General features: G+C 36.9%; 1 protein-coding gene across 5 annotated transcripts in view; it reads left to right on the top strand.

Moving 5' to 3' along the window:
- The window catches only part of KDM4C (lysine demethylase 4C), a 249,695-nt gene that overhangs the window by 48,464 nt on the left and 182,067 nt on the right, over positions 1–19,164 (top strand). For all 5 annotated transcript variants that reach the window (XM_077171257.1, XM_077171258.1, XM_077171259.1 and 2 more), the window contains 2 exons: positions 989–1,092; positions 5,422–5,559. In XM_077171257.1, coding sequence (XP_077027372.1) covers positions 989–1,092; positions 5,422–5,559 — 242 coding nt within the window. The remainder of the gene's footprint in view (positions 1–988; positions 1,093–5,421; positions 5,560–19,164) is intronic.

The following is a 19,164-nucleotide window of genomic DNA, read 5'->3' as shown; positions in this document are numbered from 1 at the left end:
AATTCAAAGAAAGAGTAAAGAATTCCATGCTTCTTGTTGGTGAGAGAAAAAAATATAAGAATGATGAATTTTAGTAAAATTTGATCTCAGGGCAGCTTAACAGGCTTCTTAGTACATTGACCAGCACAAGTCTACATTATACTTTTGCTCTTTAAGTGCTGCTTAACCTAATTTCTGAGAAATCAGAAAAATGTTGTTCTTCCAGTACTGGTAAGTGTGCTAGATTGAATGTACATAGAATGTAACAGCTATAATAGGATAACTTTTAGATTGTTCTGAAGTTTTAGGGTGATTAGTGGACATAATATATAACTCACCAGAGTGAAGAAATTAAATCTAACATTAGAGAGAAAGCTACATATTATTATTAAATGTAATTAAATGAAAATTTTTATTGATTTCTTTTTCTCAAGGCATTAAAAAAATTCAGATGGTTGTTTGAAAATGATTTTTTTTAATAAATGAGTAAGCATGTTTTTCTAAGAATTAAAGTGCTTCTGTGAATGATGAACTACCATTTATGTGAGAGGAATACAACAGATTGTAGAAAGTTAGGAAGTTGTATTTCTTTACTGTAGGGATAGTTTGTAAGTGCAAGGTAAACCTAGTCTTCATGGAATCCTTCTAAAGTTATTTACTGCAATTGATTTTCATGTGTGCAGAATGAGCATTAACATGAAAAAAAGCTTCCAGAAACAATGTATTTCTCTAAAGGGTGAGAAAGTATGCCTACATGTACAGGTCTGCATTTATTCTATTACTTCATGTCTTAACAAACAAGGAAGACCCTGTAGCCCTTCCCCCTGGAAAGCAGTTGAAAAACTTAGGTGGTGCATTTGATTTTTGTGAAATCTCTCAGAACCTAAGAATGACATGGTAAAAAATTCTAAAGCAAGTTTAAACAATATTAAATATTGAAAAATATTATAAAGATTTCCTATTTGATTTAATGAAAAGATGTACAACTTTGCTTTTCTTGCCTTATTAGGGTTCTTTCCGAGCAGCTCTCAAGGATGTGATGCTTTTCTGCGCCACAAGATGACTCTGATTTCTCCCTCAATATTGAAAAAGTACGGAATTCCTTTTGACAAGGTACATTAATGTTTCTTTTTAAACTCTACTTTTATGAACTGAGTTACATTGTGTTTAGTATAAACATTATTATAGTAAAGGTGAGAAAATTTTAATTTGTTTTTAGATAGTGTCTGCATGAAAATGTGTTAAAAATTCTAATAGTTTTAGTTTTAGCATTAAACACTTGTAGCCATGACAGCATTTCTGTGATTTTTTTTCTAAGACATTGCCAAAATTTCTTATTTTTAATTTATTTCCATGGTAACTTGGATGTGATTTTCTGTTGACTGAAACACTTCTTAACTCACTTTGTTAAGTTGTGTACGTAATATTTTAACACGAGTATTTAATTTCTTTGCCTGTATGTTGCTTTTCTGAGGCAGTTAAATGTAACTTTATCATTATAAGGGTCTGAAAGGTTTAGGTGGAATAAAGCCAAAAGGACTGTTACTTAATTTAAAATATATTTTAATTGGCAGAATAAATGTTTGATAAGCACATTATACAAACAGAAACTGAGAAGAATACCTGTCTTTCTTCTTTGTGGATGAATTTAAGACATAGCTGCTTTTAAAAACATCTGAAATATTCAGGTTTTTTTGCTTTCTCCAAGATTTTCTGTATTAATTGTTTTTCACTTTGAACTTCGTGTAGGTGCCAGCTAACAAAATATTTTCAATGCATTGCTTTTGTTTTTAAGTGCACTTATTTATACATTTTGTAAATTCTAAAGTTTTAAATTCTGGAGTTCTGTAAACCTACTTAGAAGATTAGAACTTGATTCGGAAGGTCCCCTGCCAGAATATCTCTTTAATACTGAGTTTTCAAAAGGCTTTTGATCATTAAAGGGCTATGATTCCTGGTTTCCCATTGTTCAGATTGTTTTAGGTTGTTCAGAAAAACCAGGTAATATACATTTTTTCTCAGGTTATTCCCACTTCAATGTGGTCGTGTAAACTATCCTTGCCACACACCTTGATTATTATTGTGTTTTCTGTTTTTGTATATGTGCTATTTATTTATTGATATGATGTGGGTGTGTGTGTACAAACTTTGCTTAACTTGTTCCCTGGCCAAAAATACAGGAGAATACAGTGCATCTTGTCTGGTTTAGTTGATGTTTTTCCAATAGTATTAAAAAAAGGAAATAAAAAAAGAAAATACTATTTTATGTCCATTTTTGCCCATCTGGAAGCTAGACACCTGACAGGTGCTTACTCACTCCTCCTTGTTGGCATGGGGTGAGAACTGGAAGGATAAAAGGTAGAAAACTTGTATTTTGAGACTGAGACAGAGACAGTTTAATAGGGAAAGGGAAAGCTGTTCACAGAAGCCAAGCAAAACGAGGAGTTAATTCAGTGCTTCCCATGGGCAGGCAGGTGTTCAGCCATTCCCAGGAAAGCAGAGCCCTGTCACGCATAACAGTGACTTGGCAGGACAAATGTCACCACTCCAAACCATTGCCCTGCCTTCTTTTTCTCCCAGCTTCATGTACTGAGCAGGATACCATGGTCTCAGCTGTCCTGGCTGTGTCCCTTCCCAACTTCTTGTGCACCCCCATTCTCCTCACCGGTGGAATGATGAGGGGAGCAGAGAAGACTGTGTAAGACATGCCCAGCAAGAACTGGGACATCTCTGTTATCAATCCTATTGGCAACATAGATGGGATAAAGATGCAGATGTGTTTATGCCTTTTTGGAACATCACTTCACTTTTCATGCTTAAGTCAACCTATGTGTAAAATTGAAGAAATGGAGGCATTTAGAATGATATTGCCTGCTTCGGAAAGCAAGCTTTTTTGAATAAATTACTGATAAAAGAAGTAGTTTGTTTTATAAATGATTTATTATCATATGGAAATGTAGCTGCATTCAGTTTTTGTAATATATAGGTAAATATACTGATTCCCTTCATAGCCTTGTGCTTTATCATGAATTGTCAGGTGAAACTTTCCAAGCTGGATGGTTTTATAACCATATTTATAGTTTTGAATTTACAGAACATTACTCTGAACAGTATAATTTTCAGTGGTTGGTGTTTAAAGTAGCATATTGCAGATTGTCAGCATACTTTTTTTCCGTATGACACATTTGAGGTGGGGTAAGGCAGTTGATCTTTGTATTTTGGTGTCTTGATTATTACTGTATTTCAATGTAGATGATAATAATCCTCTAAAAGGTAGGAGGGGGAAAGAAAAAAAAGTGCTACAAACAGTTAAATATTTAAGTTTGGTTCTATCACCTAGTCTTCGGAGGAAGCAGACTGTACCCAAATGTAATTGTAATTAATGGGATTCAGTGAGAAAGTGAATATAGAGAACCAGGCTGTGATCTCTCATGGCTCAAAGTGATAGGAGTGGAAATGTGCTGAATGCTGATAAGTCAGCCTACGCCTACCAGGTGGCAGCTGAACTGCTGCTTGTTGTAATAGAACACCTGCTAAACTGTCAGCAGTGGGAGGGTATATTGAGATAAATTTTGGAATCGTTAGCGTTGAGAATAATCTTTCTTAAACATTCCCACAGTGATTGTTGAAGTGCTACAGTAACAGTTACAATATATGCAACTATATGTGCATTTGCATGTATATACTAAATATGGATCCACAAAAAATTTAACCATGCAAAATGTTTGATCCAGTTTTTTCCTCTAGCCTTGATGGCTATTTTTCTTGTTTTCCTGTCTTTCCTTCATCCCTTAACACAATCAGAAATAGGCCTCTTTGAAGTGCTTACCCTGTGTGTTCTTGCACTGGGCAAAAAAGCACAAAAAGAATTTATAAAATTATAAAATAACAATTTTGGAGAAGATTGTAAAAGCAGAAATTGAATGTAAGATGCCTATACCAGTAGAAAGCTGAGGTTTACGACATGACATGAAAAAGAAAAATGTTTGAAGTTGTAAATTTTAATTTTGGTGACTGTTTAAAATTTAACCCTTCCTTTTTGTGATTTTAAGTCATAAGGATATGCCCCTAAAAAGAGTCATTCTTGTCATTCCAGTTTTTCTCACTGTATTGCTTATGCAAAGCATTGCCACACACTCAACACAATCTATTTAGACTCTGAGAAGTCTCCTTATTTTCCTGTAATAAACAAGTGCATATGTTGAATAGTCATCAGTCACTGCTCAGATTATTTGCTTCATTTAAATAGATCTGTTTGCTTTTCAGTGGGTCTGTTGTCTGATGTGTTTTTCACATAAAATGTGTATCAAACAGAGCATGGAGAATCTCTTTTAACTATTTACTTCTGTATAATCTACTTTATTCATTAACTCTTATCAGATAATTTGGAAGACAGTGTGCTGTTTCAAGTCTTTGACTGGCCTGTCCTTGATAAAGTCTCTGGTGGTCTCACTTAAAAGATTAAAGCTGTCACTGTGTGGAGAGAATACTAGTGACTGACAAGAAGTGCTGTCTCCTCTTTTCTCCATATAGGAGAGCAGCAGTCCATCCTAGTGTAGGAAGATGAGATTTCTCTCTTGAAAGAGAGTAACCTGACTAGTGATTTGTTTATGTTAACACGCATTTTTTTTGTAGTTTACTCTAAAAGCTTTTCAAGTCTTGTAACACTAGTTGGGATTTTGGTTATTTTTGTATATACAAAATATAATTACTGTGCAGTGAGTTTTAGGGTGGCTTTTTCTTTTCATTTTTTGTTTTCTGCTTTCTATAATATCTTGTTGATCCAGTGGTCTTTACATGTTTTCTTTTGGTTGTAGTCCTTTGAAGTTATCCTTGCTCAATCTTTAAAACAATGTCAGAATTCAACTGTAGTTCAGCTTTTCGTCTTTCAGAACCGCCTTCTATCCCCCTTGTCCTTTAGCTATTTGGAATTCCTACCAATAGTGCCAGAGTGCTCCTGCTCTCTAAAATTTTGCCTAAAGAGAAAAAGGGGAAGGACAGTGGCAGCTTAAAAATTGTGTTTTAATAGCTTTATCTTGGGACATTCTGCACAACATTTAGTCATGGCACTTGTGGCTATTTTGATCCAGCCTGTCTTTGCTTCCTCTCAGCCAATGAGAATGATATCTTCTTCATACTGAAGTTTTATTACCAGTCAGTCTCCGTTCCAAGATAACCTTGAGTTCTTTCTGAATTTGTTAAGTATTGCACCTAGCTATGTATTTTAGAATAAAGAACATTGTCTCAAATATACTGTTTCTGTTTAAATTAAATGTCATCTCTCTGCAAGGTAAAAGAAAAAAACTATTTGTTTTAGTTAGTTATAAAGGAGTATATAGGTTTCATTGCTATAGGTCTAGAAATGCTTTGTAATGTGGTTCACGTTGAGGTTTTTTTTGAAGTTTATTTATTCTGGCCTTTAAAAATTTTTTTTTGTTACAGGTTACCCAAGAGGCAGGAGAATTTATGATCACTTTCCCATATGGATACCATGCAGGGTTTAACCATGGATTTAATTGTGCAGAGTCAACAAACTTTGCCACTGTTCGATGGATTGATTATGGAAAAGCAGCAAAACTGGTAAGTAAGCAGAAAATTCATGTGTAAGGAAATATTTCATGTGGTTATTTCTTTGTGAGAATCTCAGGAAGGTGATGGAAAAGGGATAACTATTAGATAGTACATCAAGCTGCCATTCAAATTTAATTTATAGTTGTTATTTTGATAGTAGGTATTCCAGCAATATATATTCCTCTCAGTAGTCAGTTTTGTTTGCAGCTTAATGTATTTATTATTCTTCAAACTAATTCTGTTTGTGGATGTTTTTAAGCTGAAGCTACATACACTGAGGTTAATATTGTGAAGACAACAGACTTCTGCTCTTAAATCTTCTTTAGGCTTTACTGTTTGTGGAAGCACTTTAGTTTAACTAGGAATTTTGATACCTAGAAAGAAACATAAATAGTGAAACTTCAAATAAAGTTTAAAGAAACAATTTCAATTTGTCTCATTGTAAATCTGATCAGAAAACTTGTAGTAAAAGATAATAAATCATCTGTTTGAGGTGTAAAACTGAAGATATTTTAGATTGAAATCTTGTTCTGTGGTGTGCATATCTTCCTTTTTTTTGTGTACAGCATAGAATCATAGAATCTGTAATATTAGAAAAAAATTCCAAGATCTGTCTGTCCAACCTTTGACTGAAGACCAATGTATCAACTAAACCATAGTGCTAAGTGCCACATCCAGTTGTTTCTTGAACGCATCAAGGGATGGTGACTCCACTGCTTCCCTGAACTATCTTTCCAATGCCTGACCACCTTTTCAGTGAAAAATTCTTCCTGATGTCTAGCCTGAACCTCCCCTGGTGTGGCTTGAGCCTGTATTTTCTCATCCTGTCATTTGTTGAGTGGGAAAAGAAACTAAGCCCCAGCTCACTACAACATCCTTTCAGGTAGTTGTGGAGATTGACAAGGTCCCCATTGAGCCTCATTTTCTCGAGGCTAAACCCTCATCACTCTCAAGCACTCCTCACAGGACTTGTACTTGAAAGCCTTCACCAACTTCATTGCCCTTCTCTGGTATCACTCCTGTGCTTCAATGTCTTTCCTGTAGTGAGGGGCCCAGAATTGGATACAGGATTTGAAATGTGGCCTCATGGGAGCAATCCCTGCCCTGCTCCTGCTGGCCACACCATTGCTGGCACAGGCCAGGATGCCATTGGCCTTCTTGGCCACCTGGGCACTGCTGGCTCATGTTCAGCTGCTGTCACCAGCACCCCCAGGGCCTTTTCCTGTGGCAGCTTTGCAGCCACTCTGCCCCAGCCTGTGGCACTGCCTGGGCTTGCTGTGACCCAAGGGCAGGACCCAGCACTGGGCCTTGTTGAACCTCACACCACTGGCCTTGGCCCATGGTCCAGCCTGTCCAGATCCCTCTGCAGAGCCTTCCTGCCCTGCAGCAGATCAGCACTCCCACCCAGCTTGGTGTCATCTGCAAACTGACTGAGGGTGCATGCACTCAATCCCCTTGTCTGGATAATTGATAAAGCTATTAAAACAGAACTGGCCCCAGACTGTGCTCTGGTGAACACCAGTTGTTAATGACCATCATCTGGATGTAACTGCACCTATTACCAGTCTTTGTTCCAGCCATACAGATGATTTTTTACACAGTGAACAGTGTGTCTGTCCAAGCCATGAACTCCTAGTTTCTCCAGAAGAATGTTGTGAGAGGCAATATGAAAGGCTTTGCTGAAGTCCAGGCAGACAACTTCAACAGCTTTTGCCATGTCCAGTCCATGCTATACCAACAGTATCTCATTAAATGAGCATACAGCAGGACCTGTCTACTACAAACCTCTGCTGGCTGGGCCTGATCTCCTGGCTGTCCTGTATGTGCTGTGTGATCATAATTATGATAATCTGTCCAATAACCTTTCATGGCACCGAGGTCAGGCTGACAGGCCTGTATTTCCCTTGACAGTTCTTTTTGATGGGCATGACACTGACCAACCTCTGAGCCTCTGGGACCTCGCCAGTTAACCAGGACTGGTGAAAAATGATGGAGAGCAGCCTGGTGAGCTCTTCCTCTGGCTCCCTCACCCTCCTGTGGGTGAATCCCATCTGGCTCCATAGACTGAGTGAATGTCTAAGTGGCATAGCAAGCCACTAACTATTTTCTCCTCGATTACAGGGGATCTGTTCTCCTCCCTGTCTACCAGGTCAGAGGCTTGTTGCTGTGGGGAAGCTTTCTGAGTCAAAGAAGGCATTAAGTCTCAGTCTTTTTTTTAGCCTGGGTGACCATGTTCTCCCCTGCCTCCAGCAGAGTGTGGAGATTTTCCTTGGCTGTCCTCTTGTTGTTGATGTATTTATAAAAACAATTTCTATTGTCTTTCACAGCAGTGGCCAGTTGTAGGTTTCTCTCTACATGACCTCATTACATCCTTTTACTCTTCAAGAGGTGCCTGCCACCTTTTCCAAAGATCATAAACTCTTTTCCTTTTCACTGAGTTCCTGTGAAAACTCCCTGCTCCCTGTTCAGCCAGGCCACCTTCTTCCCCACCATCTGGTCTTTCAATCTGTAGGGATGCTCCTGAGCCTTCAGGACTGTGAAGGAGACTCTCCAAACCAGTGTCCTGAATAGGCCAGAGTTGGCCCTCTGAAGTCGAGGGTGGAGGTTCTGTTGACCCCCTTCCTTACTTTACCAAGAATTAAAAACTCTTATCATTGTGCCCAAGAAAATCCCCTTCCACCACATCTCCCACCAGCCTTTCTCTGTTTGTAAACTGCAGGTCTAGCAGGACCTCATTCCTGGTAGGCTCTTACCAGTTATGTCAGGAAGTTACTTTCCATGCTTTCCAGGAACTTCATAGAGTGCCTTCTTTCTGCTGTATTGAGTTTCCAGGAGACATCTGGCAAGTTAAAGCTTCTCATAAGAACAAGGTGCCGTGGTGATGAGATTACTTCTCCGACCTGCTTGGACAGAATATTTTGTCCAGCTCTTCATCCTGGTTGGGTCTAGGATGGACCTGGTCTTGGGTTCCTGGTTGGAACTCCTGTAAAGTTCCACCATGATGTTTGTGCTGTTAGCCCCCTGAGTCTTACCCATAGTTGTTCAATCCTATCCTAACCTTGAGCTCTATGCTGTCAAAATACTCCCTAATCAGACAGCTGGACTCAATGCTCTTAAGCTCAGCTTTGCCAAGGTCCCCACTAAAGCATTCCTAAAGGGTCACATCCACAGGTCTTTTAAATACCTTCAGGATGGTGACACATCCATGTCCTTGGGACGGCTGGCCAATACCTGACAACACCTTCCATGAGGAAATGTGTGGTAATACCTTATCTAAACCTCCCCTGGTGCAACTTGAGACCATTTCCTCTTGTCCCATCACTTGTGACTTAGAGAAAAGCCCAACCCTCACCTCACTTTCAGGTGCTTTCAGGCAATGGTAGAGAGGGAGAAGGTCTTCCCTTATGACAAATTATCCGACAGAATTTACTTGGTACCACTGCATTACCAGTAGCTGAAATAGTTACTTTGAACAAAAAAGCCTTAAGTGAGACAACATCAGATCAATCTTTCTGAATGAGTTCAGATAAACTAAATGTTAAAGTTCAAAACCTGGTGTTTAAGGCTACCACTTAGAAAGTTTTGGTTTGCACAAGCCTTTGCAAAGACTTACATCCACACTCACATAAAAATGCATGTATATCACCATGACTTGAACTTAAACTCTTTTCAAACTGCTAATAGGCCTAACAAAGAGAGGAGAAGAAACCAAAGTAATAGCAATAAATCTTAGCACAGCATTTATGGCCTCAGTTGATACAGCCAACCTTTCATTCTGGATTGCTCTCAACATAGGCAGTTCTATCAGTGGGCAACTCCCTTGCCAGAAAATGATTATGTGAGCATTCGAGTTTGAGACTGTTTCAGTGCTGCACAGATGCTAGCTCACAGGGAGAAGCTCCACAGCAAGTTACAGGATGCCCAAGAAAGTTACAGGGTCCTGCTGCGCTTTAGGAACCATCCCATCAGCTTCAGAAGGTAGCGTTGGCAGCTTCTGAGGCAAGTGGAGCGAAAAAGTACCCACACTGTTTGGGGACTATATGAGGGCTATTCAGGTTGGATTTGCTAAGGGGACAAAGATAAATTCAAGTAAAATTGCATTGTTGTTTTCTGTAAATACTTAATATTCCATAATAATAATAATAAGAAAAAAATATAATTTAATTTTGTATAACTGTACTCTGTTTCTTGGTTGCAGTGTTTCTCTAGAAAACCATGAGTATATCTACAATTAGTTTTTTATCATAACGTTAGAAAACTTCCTGGAGGTGTTAATTAAAAAGTTAAAAAGTTGGTGTCTCCAAAGAATACCAATATTTTAGTAAGTTTTATTTTCAGGTCCAGTAATTTGATTTAAAAGAAAAAGCAGATAATCCCAAACCAAAACCTACACAATCTTGCAGTCCCATTTGTCATTCTTTGGACTACTGATACTGCAGCTGACTTGTGTTTTCTTTATTTGTAAAGTGCAAGAATTTTAATTAAAAATGATGTTTTGTATCCTGTAGTTCCTCTGTATTGTACTGCAGAAATTGTGTGCATCAGCAAAATGCAGCATTATCTAGGTCAGTACATTGCTGTATTCTCCTTAGAGGATATTCTGTACTGATGACTGATTATTTGTCTTCCTACAGGAACACTCTTATTTTTTTATAGCGTAATTTCTAATTGCTTACAGCTGGATTTCTGTCTAAGAAAAAGAAAAAAATCCTGAAATACAATCAATATTCTTCATTGATTTTGTGGGAAAAAAAATCCAACAAAGATTTTTGGTAAAGTGGTAGTAAATATTTAGGCTATGTGATGATGCTGCTTTCCAGCATGAAATGAGATGTTGCTAAACATCACATGCAAATGTTAAATAAGAGATATTTTTGACCCTTGGTATTGGACACCTGGATTAAACAAAGACTATGAATGCAATTTCCAACGATGATTTTCTGTCTTTAAAAATGCTGAACTTATGGTATTGGTTTCACTGTGTGTCTCCTAACTACCTGTAATAGTTGAACCCTGAGACCAGGGACGTATCCTCCAGCTTGTTTTCTAGAGTTTGTGCATGAATGTCATGGTTTTAAGCCCAGCTGGACATGAAAAAGCGTGCAGTCAGTCATCAACTCCACTTGTCTTCCTCCCCAACCGAGTGGAATGAGGAAAAGAATCAAAGTAAAACTTGCATGTTGAATTAAAAATAGTTTAATAATTCAAAATAAAGTAAAATACAGTAATAATGGTTAATTATAATCAAAAGGGAAAAAACAAGTGGTGCACAATGCAATTCCTTACCACTCACTGACTGATGCCAGACCCCTCTTGCTTCAGCGGAGGGGTCTGGCATCAGCAGAACCCAGACCAGCCCTTTCCAGGTAACTCGCCCCAGTTTATGCCCTGGGCATGATGCTCTGTGGTGGAGTTCTGGTCACCTGTCCCAGCTGTGCTCCCTCACAGTTTCTTTTGCTCACCTCCTCACTGATGGAGCACCAGAAAAGAAAAAAAAGTTCGTTGACATGGTATAAACACAACTTAGAAAAACCCCAAACATCAGTGTGTTACAAGGATCCTTATTCTGAATCCAAAAACACAACAGTGGAACAGCTACTGAGAATAGATAAACTCTATCCTAGCTGAAACCAGAACAAAGCCCTGGGACGACATCCTAAAAGAAATACTAGGTGGCACCTCCAGTGTGCTGTTTGCTACAGCTCAGCTACTGGTTTTAGCTTGCTTTTGGACAAAATCAAGTTGTACAGAATTGAGTAGAAGTAAAAAATGAAGAATCCAAACAACCTTCCAAACCTCCCAGCTCCAGAGAATAAACGGTGTAGTTCTTGCTGTCTTTTTCCATAGGCAAGAACACACAGGAAGAGAAATAGGAGATCCTGGTGGAAAGAACAAATCAGTCACCCTCTCCTTAAGATGCTTGACAAAAGGATGTGGTGCAGAGGGATGTTGGTGAAGTGCTGGTGGGTGGATATGTCAGAGTTTAGTGAAACAAAGGGGAGGTAGTGCTTGTGCTAGATACAAGTGTAGTTGTGTGGTTCTGTCAGGATGAGAGGTACTCTAAGCTTTAGATACTCTTAATCATTTTAATAATCCTATTTCATTTGCTGAATGCTGTTTATTGTTGAAAAAGATAATTGAGTGGTATGAAATAGGGGCAGCTAGCAGGTTCCTTCAGGCTTCTGTGAATTTTCTTGTTTTCCTACATTTATTTGAGTAGGCTGGAAATGTGTGGCTTCATGAAGTGCATTTTTGAGTTTCCTTACTCCAGTGGATTTTGCTACTGCTGATAAAGCAGATGAATCAGTGGCTATTAGCTTGTATGTTTTCTAGGTATCTGCTTTGATTTGTGCTGAGTAGGTAAGTTGGGAAAATAGGTGGGTGTTAGTTATCAGTATTGGTGATGGTGAATACAAATATTTGCACATCATTCTTCTGTGTGTACAGGAGGCTGGTGATATTAGCAGTTTTGGTTAGGGCTCTCTAATTCTTCTCTATACGGTTATGGTTATTTTAGTTGATTTACTTTCATTTTCCTCTGGTTACTGTTTTAGCCCCCCTCAGTCCCCTGTGTCTTGGTTTAACCCCATCCTGAAACAAAGCACTTGCTCCCCTCACCCCCTGGTAGGATGTGGAGGAGAATTGGGGAAAAAAAAGTTTCTATGGACTTATGGAGATAAGAACAGCTGAATAATTGAAATGAACTACTATGATAATATAGTAAAAATTAAATGTGGGACAGGAAGAGAGAAAGGAATAAAACCCAAGAGAAAGTTGTTGACTGACGCCAGATTCTTCTCACAGTCATGACTGGCCCCTCCTGGCCAATTCCCATCAGTTTATACTCTGGGCATGACATTCTATGGTGTGGAACATCCTTTTGTCCAGTTTAGATGAGATGTTCTGGCCATGCTCTGTCCCAGCTTCTTGTGAATCCTCTTGTTGTCAGAGTGTGGGAAACTGTAAACTCCTTGATGTTTAGAGTAAGTGCTACTGAGCAAAAATCAAAACACTTTGGTATGTTACCAACATTATTCTCATACTGAATCCAAAACACAGCACTGTACTGGCTACTAGTAAGAAGCTATTCTATCCCAGCTGAATAAAGGACCCCTGTCTGTTGCTTTTCCTGATTCTTGTCAGGGTCTCTCAACTCTCAGACACCCCTTGTCCATGCTTTCACAAGCTTTCAGAAAAAGTCCTGTTATTTCTGAATACTCCTCTTGTTGCTTACTATGTCTGTTTTGTGGGACCACTTGGTGACTTTCACTCAGTATAAATGTATGTAAATTTTACTGCCTGCGCTCAGGGGTAGTGTCACACTAGGTGATTTTACTAGTCAGTGTAATGATTCTTTTGTACTGCAGCTCCTTTTAAGACGTGATTTGTTTTCAGATGTTGGTACTGGGAAGCTTTTTGTTGTTTAGCTGATATGTAGAACCTGAGAAGTCTACCAACCTTTTCTACTTGAAAATAGGGGTACTTAAGTATTATTGCTCTCTTTCATAAAATTAAGTCAGTAATTACTCATGCATTCTTCAGTGGTAGCTGCTTAGCAACGTGTTTTCTGTGGATAGGTTGGATCAAAGTGCTGGCCTGCAGGTTGTATTTTTCCCTTTGGTGGGATGAAGTGCAGTTGTTTTGATGTTAGGTTTGATGGATTTGTTTGCCACTGCATTCATTAGCTTCACATCAAAAAACTGACAGGCTGTTAAATGAAACTTTGGCTTAGATTTTCAGCTTGACTGTTTCAAGACCTATGTGAAGATATTTTGTTTTTGTGCTGCAGCAGCCTCAAGCAGTTATGACTGTTTCAAAAGGAAGAAAATTTAATATCTTGATTTCTTTGGGTACAAGACTCATTGTCTTGAAGATAGCTATATCCAGCTTATGTTATCCAAACAGTATATTTATTTGGAAATATATATTGAGACACAACATATGTGATTTAACTGATTTTATCAGAGGAGAAATTATATTTACTGCACAAAAATGCTTCCACCTCTCAAAATTTATGGAGGTTTTTTTTTTCAATGAGGATTATGTTTAGGTTGCTTTTGTACAATAAATTCTGTTCAAAAGGAAAAAAAAAATCCAACTCAGGTGGACCATTTTATTTTTCAAATGTGGGTGAGTAAAATTTAAAGATACAGGTTTAAAAACCTATCTCCCTATCCCAGTTGCAGTGTTTTAGTACTGAATGTCAGAAATAGCTATGTGCATATGGTTATTATTCTATCAACTTATTTTATTTTTTTTTGGTTTTCAAAACTTTTTTTAAACACTACATGTATATACATTTGATAGCAGTCTGCAACAATACCAGCATCATTCATGCTGTACAAATCAATGTTTTTACTTGCTAGATCATAATTAGCCACCTTATATCTTTGACTTGTCTGCTAATGACATTTTACAGGTTTTCTGGAACCAGACATGCTTTCCATTTCTGGTCTGAATTGTTAGTACACTACTTCAGAGCAAATCCTGTTCATTCTGCATTTTTACATTTCACTTCATAATCACAGTGCCTCTCTCAGCTTTGCAGTTGTCACGAAATTTTATCTTCTATCTTTTCTTCATTTCTTTGACATTGATCTCTTGCTTATCTTATTTTTTTTTGCACCTTACTGCCATCATTTAGTACCTCTGTTTAATTCTTACATCACAAACTCATAATTTCCACAGAACAGCAGCTATTAAAATTTCCCACTCTAAAATTTATTGCTGAAATGGGAGATTATCAGTCTCCCACAGGGCTGTAACTTGCATAGTCTTGGATTTCTAGTACTGTGACATTTTGAATTAAGAATAAGGGTTTAGAAGTCGAAAGGGATAGTAATAATCACAATACTTTTTACCTGTTCTAGTAGAATAATATTCTACTGTTTTTTTGAACCGTCCTCTTTAGGCAGAACATTTAATTATAAAATCGTATGAAATCTCATATGGTGTTGTTCCTGTGTTCCCACAGTCTGAGCTATGTTATGTGCAAGTACTGATGTTGTCTGTGATATGTAGTGTATTCTGTGGTTCTGAAATTCTACTGTATTCTTGTGAATCTTTTTCAGCTGTATAGCACAACTTTTTTCTGTGTGATGTAAAGTACATGTAAGCAGCATTATGCATGTATATTTCTGGCACAGGGCTCTCATGCAAGCTGCTGCAACTATTTATTAAATAAAAGTTGACCAAGAAAACTACCACTTCTTTCTCTTATGCAGTTTTTGATGAAGTAAGGAGAGGAGAATTCTGTAAACATCTTAAATGTTGGAGTACATTCTGACAACTGTGAGTGAGTGGAAATGATGGAATCTAATCTTTCTTATTTCCCCCTAAGTGTTATCCAAGAGGTTCCATTTATCAAAGTAAAAAATGTACCAAGCTGGCATACTTGGTGGATGTTTAGAAGATTTTGTTTTATAGCAATTTGCACTCAAGAAGGTGATATTTTTAAAGAAAAAGTCAGTAATTTACCATAAACTTGCCTTTTCAGAGTATAATTTATTTAAAATTTTGAGTAAATCAATACAGTTTGCTTTTCCTTACTTTTTGTGAGAATGCAGATTATATTTATCCTCAATTTGCTGAGGAAGAAGTTTTGCCACTATGTAAATTTCTGTCTCTATATTAATGTCATAGCCTTTAGAGAGAGATTATTTTCATTCCAGGTTTTTAAAAAAAGTAGAATTTAACTAAGAAATTATTTTCATAAATATGAGCTCCACAAAAAGGCTCTTTGGGCTTGAATCAGCTGCTGAAACACAGGTGTCTGACACCATCTCAGATATTTTTCCTTCCTCTGTCGAGACAGAAGAGTACAAATCTCAGGAATCCAGTATAATATTTAGAGCTCAGCCAGACATCATATATAGCAGGATGTGGTTCAGGTGTCAGTGCATGCCTGGGCAATTAGACCGAGTCACCTGTTATTGTATTCCTTTTATTTACACCCTTTGCAAATGTAAAACTCATTCTTGTATTCTGAGAGGAAGTCAGTTCTCTAGCCTTGCTAGATTAATTTAGCATTTTGGCACTGGGCGGTGACCTATTATGACAGGCAAAAAGGTGACTTAATGTTAGGGTTAAGTTCTCTTAAAACCACCAGCTGCCAACCTTTCTTCTTATAAAGCAAAACCTTCAAATACTGCTACTAGGCTAGTTAGTTATATACTTTCCTTAATTTATTTAATTTCGAACCATTTTAAGTCTGCATTTGAACCATCAAGGAGTTCAAGATACTAGAAACCATTCTGCTGTGTTTGTCCATGCAATTTCAATTGTCTTTGACACAGTTTGGAACTCAAATGTATGTTTTATTGTTTTGTTTGTTAGTGGGTTATGTTTGATTGCTTTTTCTTTCATATTGTTTTCCTTTTTCATCTCTTCTGTATATACAGATAAAACTTTGTATAAGGATGATTTTCATTTGTTAACTAATGTGTCTACTAGGAACTTCTGCACCTCTGCTGGTCCTGCAGTTGGTATTGTAGTAGTACCAACTATAGGAATTGCTAGTTTGGCTCAGGCCAAACATTGTAGAGATAAGCATGTACTTGCAATTTTCCCTCTGTTTGTCTCAGAGTCTCGGGAATATTATCTAAAAATTAAGAAGAGTAGCAGTAGCGTAGATTTGAAACATGTGATTTGTTTATTTCCTGCTTTTGAAAGAAAACACTGTAAATATAAATACACAGTTCAAAATCCTTGACTTAGAGTAGTAGAGAAGACATCTATAACTGAAGAGAAATAAATTATATACTCACATCCTGCGGTAACTACACCAGGGTAAATAAAGTGTAGGCATTACCAGTGAGTTTGTGTAGCCTAGCAGATACATGAAGCAGGAGCTGAATACAGGCAAATGCCTCAGCTGCATGTTTAGTTTCCCCACTGTGCTTGCTAGTTGAATTAGTAGACCTTGTTCATATGCTGTTAGAAATTATAAATCTTTGAAAGTCTTGAAAAGGGTCTTAAATGAACTGTCCAACTTGCCCTTGGTTTGATTTTGGATAAAACCCACAACAAAACATACCACTATGCTTTACAAAAGGAGGAGAAATAATTTTCTGAAATGTTTTATAGCAAAAAAATGGATTAAGATCACAGTGCTAGTGTGGTTGTATTCAGTTTTTAAGGTTTGTTTTGCTGCCTGAAGTGTGAACAACTTTATGTTGTTGCGAAAAAAGGTAGAATTAATCACCTTATCAGAAAATATCAGAAAATATTTTTCTGATCATGTATGGAGTCACCCCTTAATTCAGACAAAATATTAACACAAAAAAAGGCCACATTAAAGTTTTAGAGAAGGTGCACTTCTACATGTTACTAGACCTTGCATTCATCCTGAGAGTGAAATAAGTTGCTTCACTCTTTTGTAACGAATATAATCAAATAAGTGCAGTTAAGACTGACTCTCTGTTCTCTTTATGTAATATGTTGTCATATGTTCAACAATGTTATCAGATAAATTACTATCTTTCAGGTCTTAAAAAAATCACCTGATCTCACCTTTGCCATGTCACATCCCATGTACTTGCAATTCTGAGGGAAAATTTTGAACTGAAGTTTCATATATTTCAATGTATTTAAATGTAAAAAAACATAGTTTGCCCCAGGATGCTAGAACTGTGCCTGCTTCTTGAAGGCAGTCCAGTTTGAAATATCCAGCAAACACCTGAATGAAAAATTATCTTGTTCTCCTTGTGCTTATATCTGGATTTTCCAAATTATTCCAGTGAAGTTACTTCAGTTACTTATGCTGAGTATGTTAATACAGTTCAGTAAATGCAGTGTTTCAGTGGTTTTTTCAAGGTTTTTTGAGAACAATCACAATATACAAGAAAGACATAGAGGTCTGGATATTTTGATGCATTAGTATGAATGCTGTGGGATGAACCTATGATACATGTAGATGAGAAATGTAACCTTTATACATTTTTGTTTCCAGTGGATTGAGGAAGATTGTAAAAATCTACTCTTACAGGGGAAAGTTACAATAAAGTAACATCACAAAATCCCCTTCTCTGTGTTCTTCTCCCCTTTTTATGTGGGTGATCACAGGGTATTGATATGCTGGGATTAGTGTATCAGCCATTAAGTTGTTATTTAGATTATAAGAATCTGTCTTATAGTCTAAGATTGTACAGGATTTTACTAAAAAAATCCAGGTAGGTGGCATTTAGTAAGTCTGTTGAATGCCTTTGAGACAGACTGTAAGTTAATAATTTGGCAGATGTTTCTGAAGTTAAAAATTATTCCAGTACTTTCTTGTTAATCAGGTTACTTGTGGGTTTCTGTTTTTACCTGTATGAATGAAAATTTCAACTCAGATGATTTAAATTAATTTTAATACTGGAATTTAAAATTATGCTGTGATATGAAACAATGTGCTGAGTGATGCTGATGTTCTGTGAGCCTTATTGGATAGATGTTTGAGTGGGTAGGGGGTTTTGAGTGACTGAACATACAATAAATTCTGGCAAAATCTCCACAAAATTATTCATAGTTACATTCCTTTTTTTGTGTGGATGAGATATATAAGTAGAGGTAACTTCATGTTTTGTTGAAGTTTTGCTGAAGAAATTCCATGGACTTAGAAACTGTAGAGAATTCTACCTTGGCCAGAAGTGAGTCTTAAATCTGTTCTTACATCATGTCTGATTCCCTTTAAGTGTAAGTATAGTTTCAAAGAGGTGATAAAACGAGGATAAAGAAATAATGTGTTAGATCTTACTGTGAATAAAGTAAAGAGAGACTGTTTTCAGTCAGTCACATTGGACAAAAGAATAAGGTGTGGCTGTCAGGGTTACTATATTTTATACAAGTTTCATGATGGGTAAAGAAAAGACACTCTTGTTTACTTCAGGGAGGCAAAATCTTACCATAAATAGAAAACCCTCAAGAAGGACAGTATAACAAATACAGATATAATGTGTCTGTTTTATCTGTGATTATAAAGCAAACTACTTGAAAGTGGTGGAATTACTAAAGTGCTTTTGTCCTGAAAAAGGCTGTTAAAAATACAAGAGCATTATGATAAAGGTCAGATTTTTGAAAAAATACTGAATATTTCTAAAAATAAATAAATGAATAAAATAAATAATAAAATAAATAATAAAATAAATAATAAAATAAAAATGTTTGGTGACATTTTTATTATTTTATGTAGCCTCAGGATGACAATAACAAAAAGTAAAAAAATGTAAGTGTTGAAGTGGGATTGCCCTACATGGAATATAGCTGCAAAAATATAATAATGATGTTAAAGATATTATGTGCTAGAGTTTGCAGGGAGTAAGAGCATGATCATTTTCATTTTGCTTGATTTGATTACAGGTGTTTACAGTTTCAGTTGACTTCAGTGTTACACTGGTTTAACTGAAAGCTGACTTGCTCAAGTAATGTTTTGAACAAATAACACAGGATTTTATTTTTGGGTTTTTATTCAAATGAATGGATTTTTATTCAAATGAACCCATAAATTGTGGGTTTGGCTAAATTTCAAATTTTGAGATAGGGAATATACCCTTCACTTAAGATAGAGAAGTTATCTTGAAGTGAATAAAGATGAAACCAATTGTAAGCTACATCATATGACTAGATCTGCATAGT

The sequence above is a fragment of the Agelaius phoeniceus genome, chromosome Z (genome assembly GCF_051311805.1).
Source record: "Agelaius phoeniceus isolate bAgePho1 chromosome Z, bAgePho1.hap1, whole genome shotgun sequence".
Lineage (NCBI taxonomy): Eukaryota > Metazoa > Chordata > Aves > Passeriformes > Icteridae > Agelaius > Agelaius phoeniceus.
Note: the sequence above shows the minus strand (reverse complement) of the source record. Positions and strands in the feature narration are given on the sequence as shown.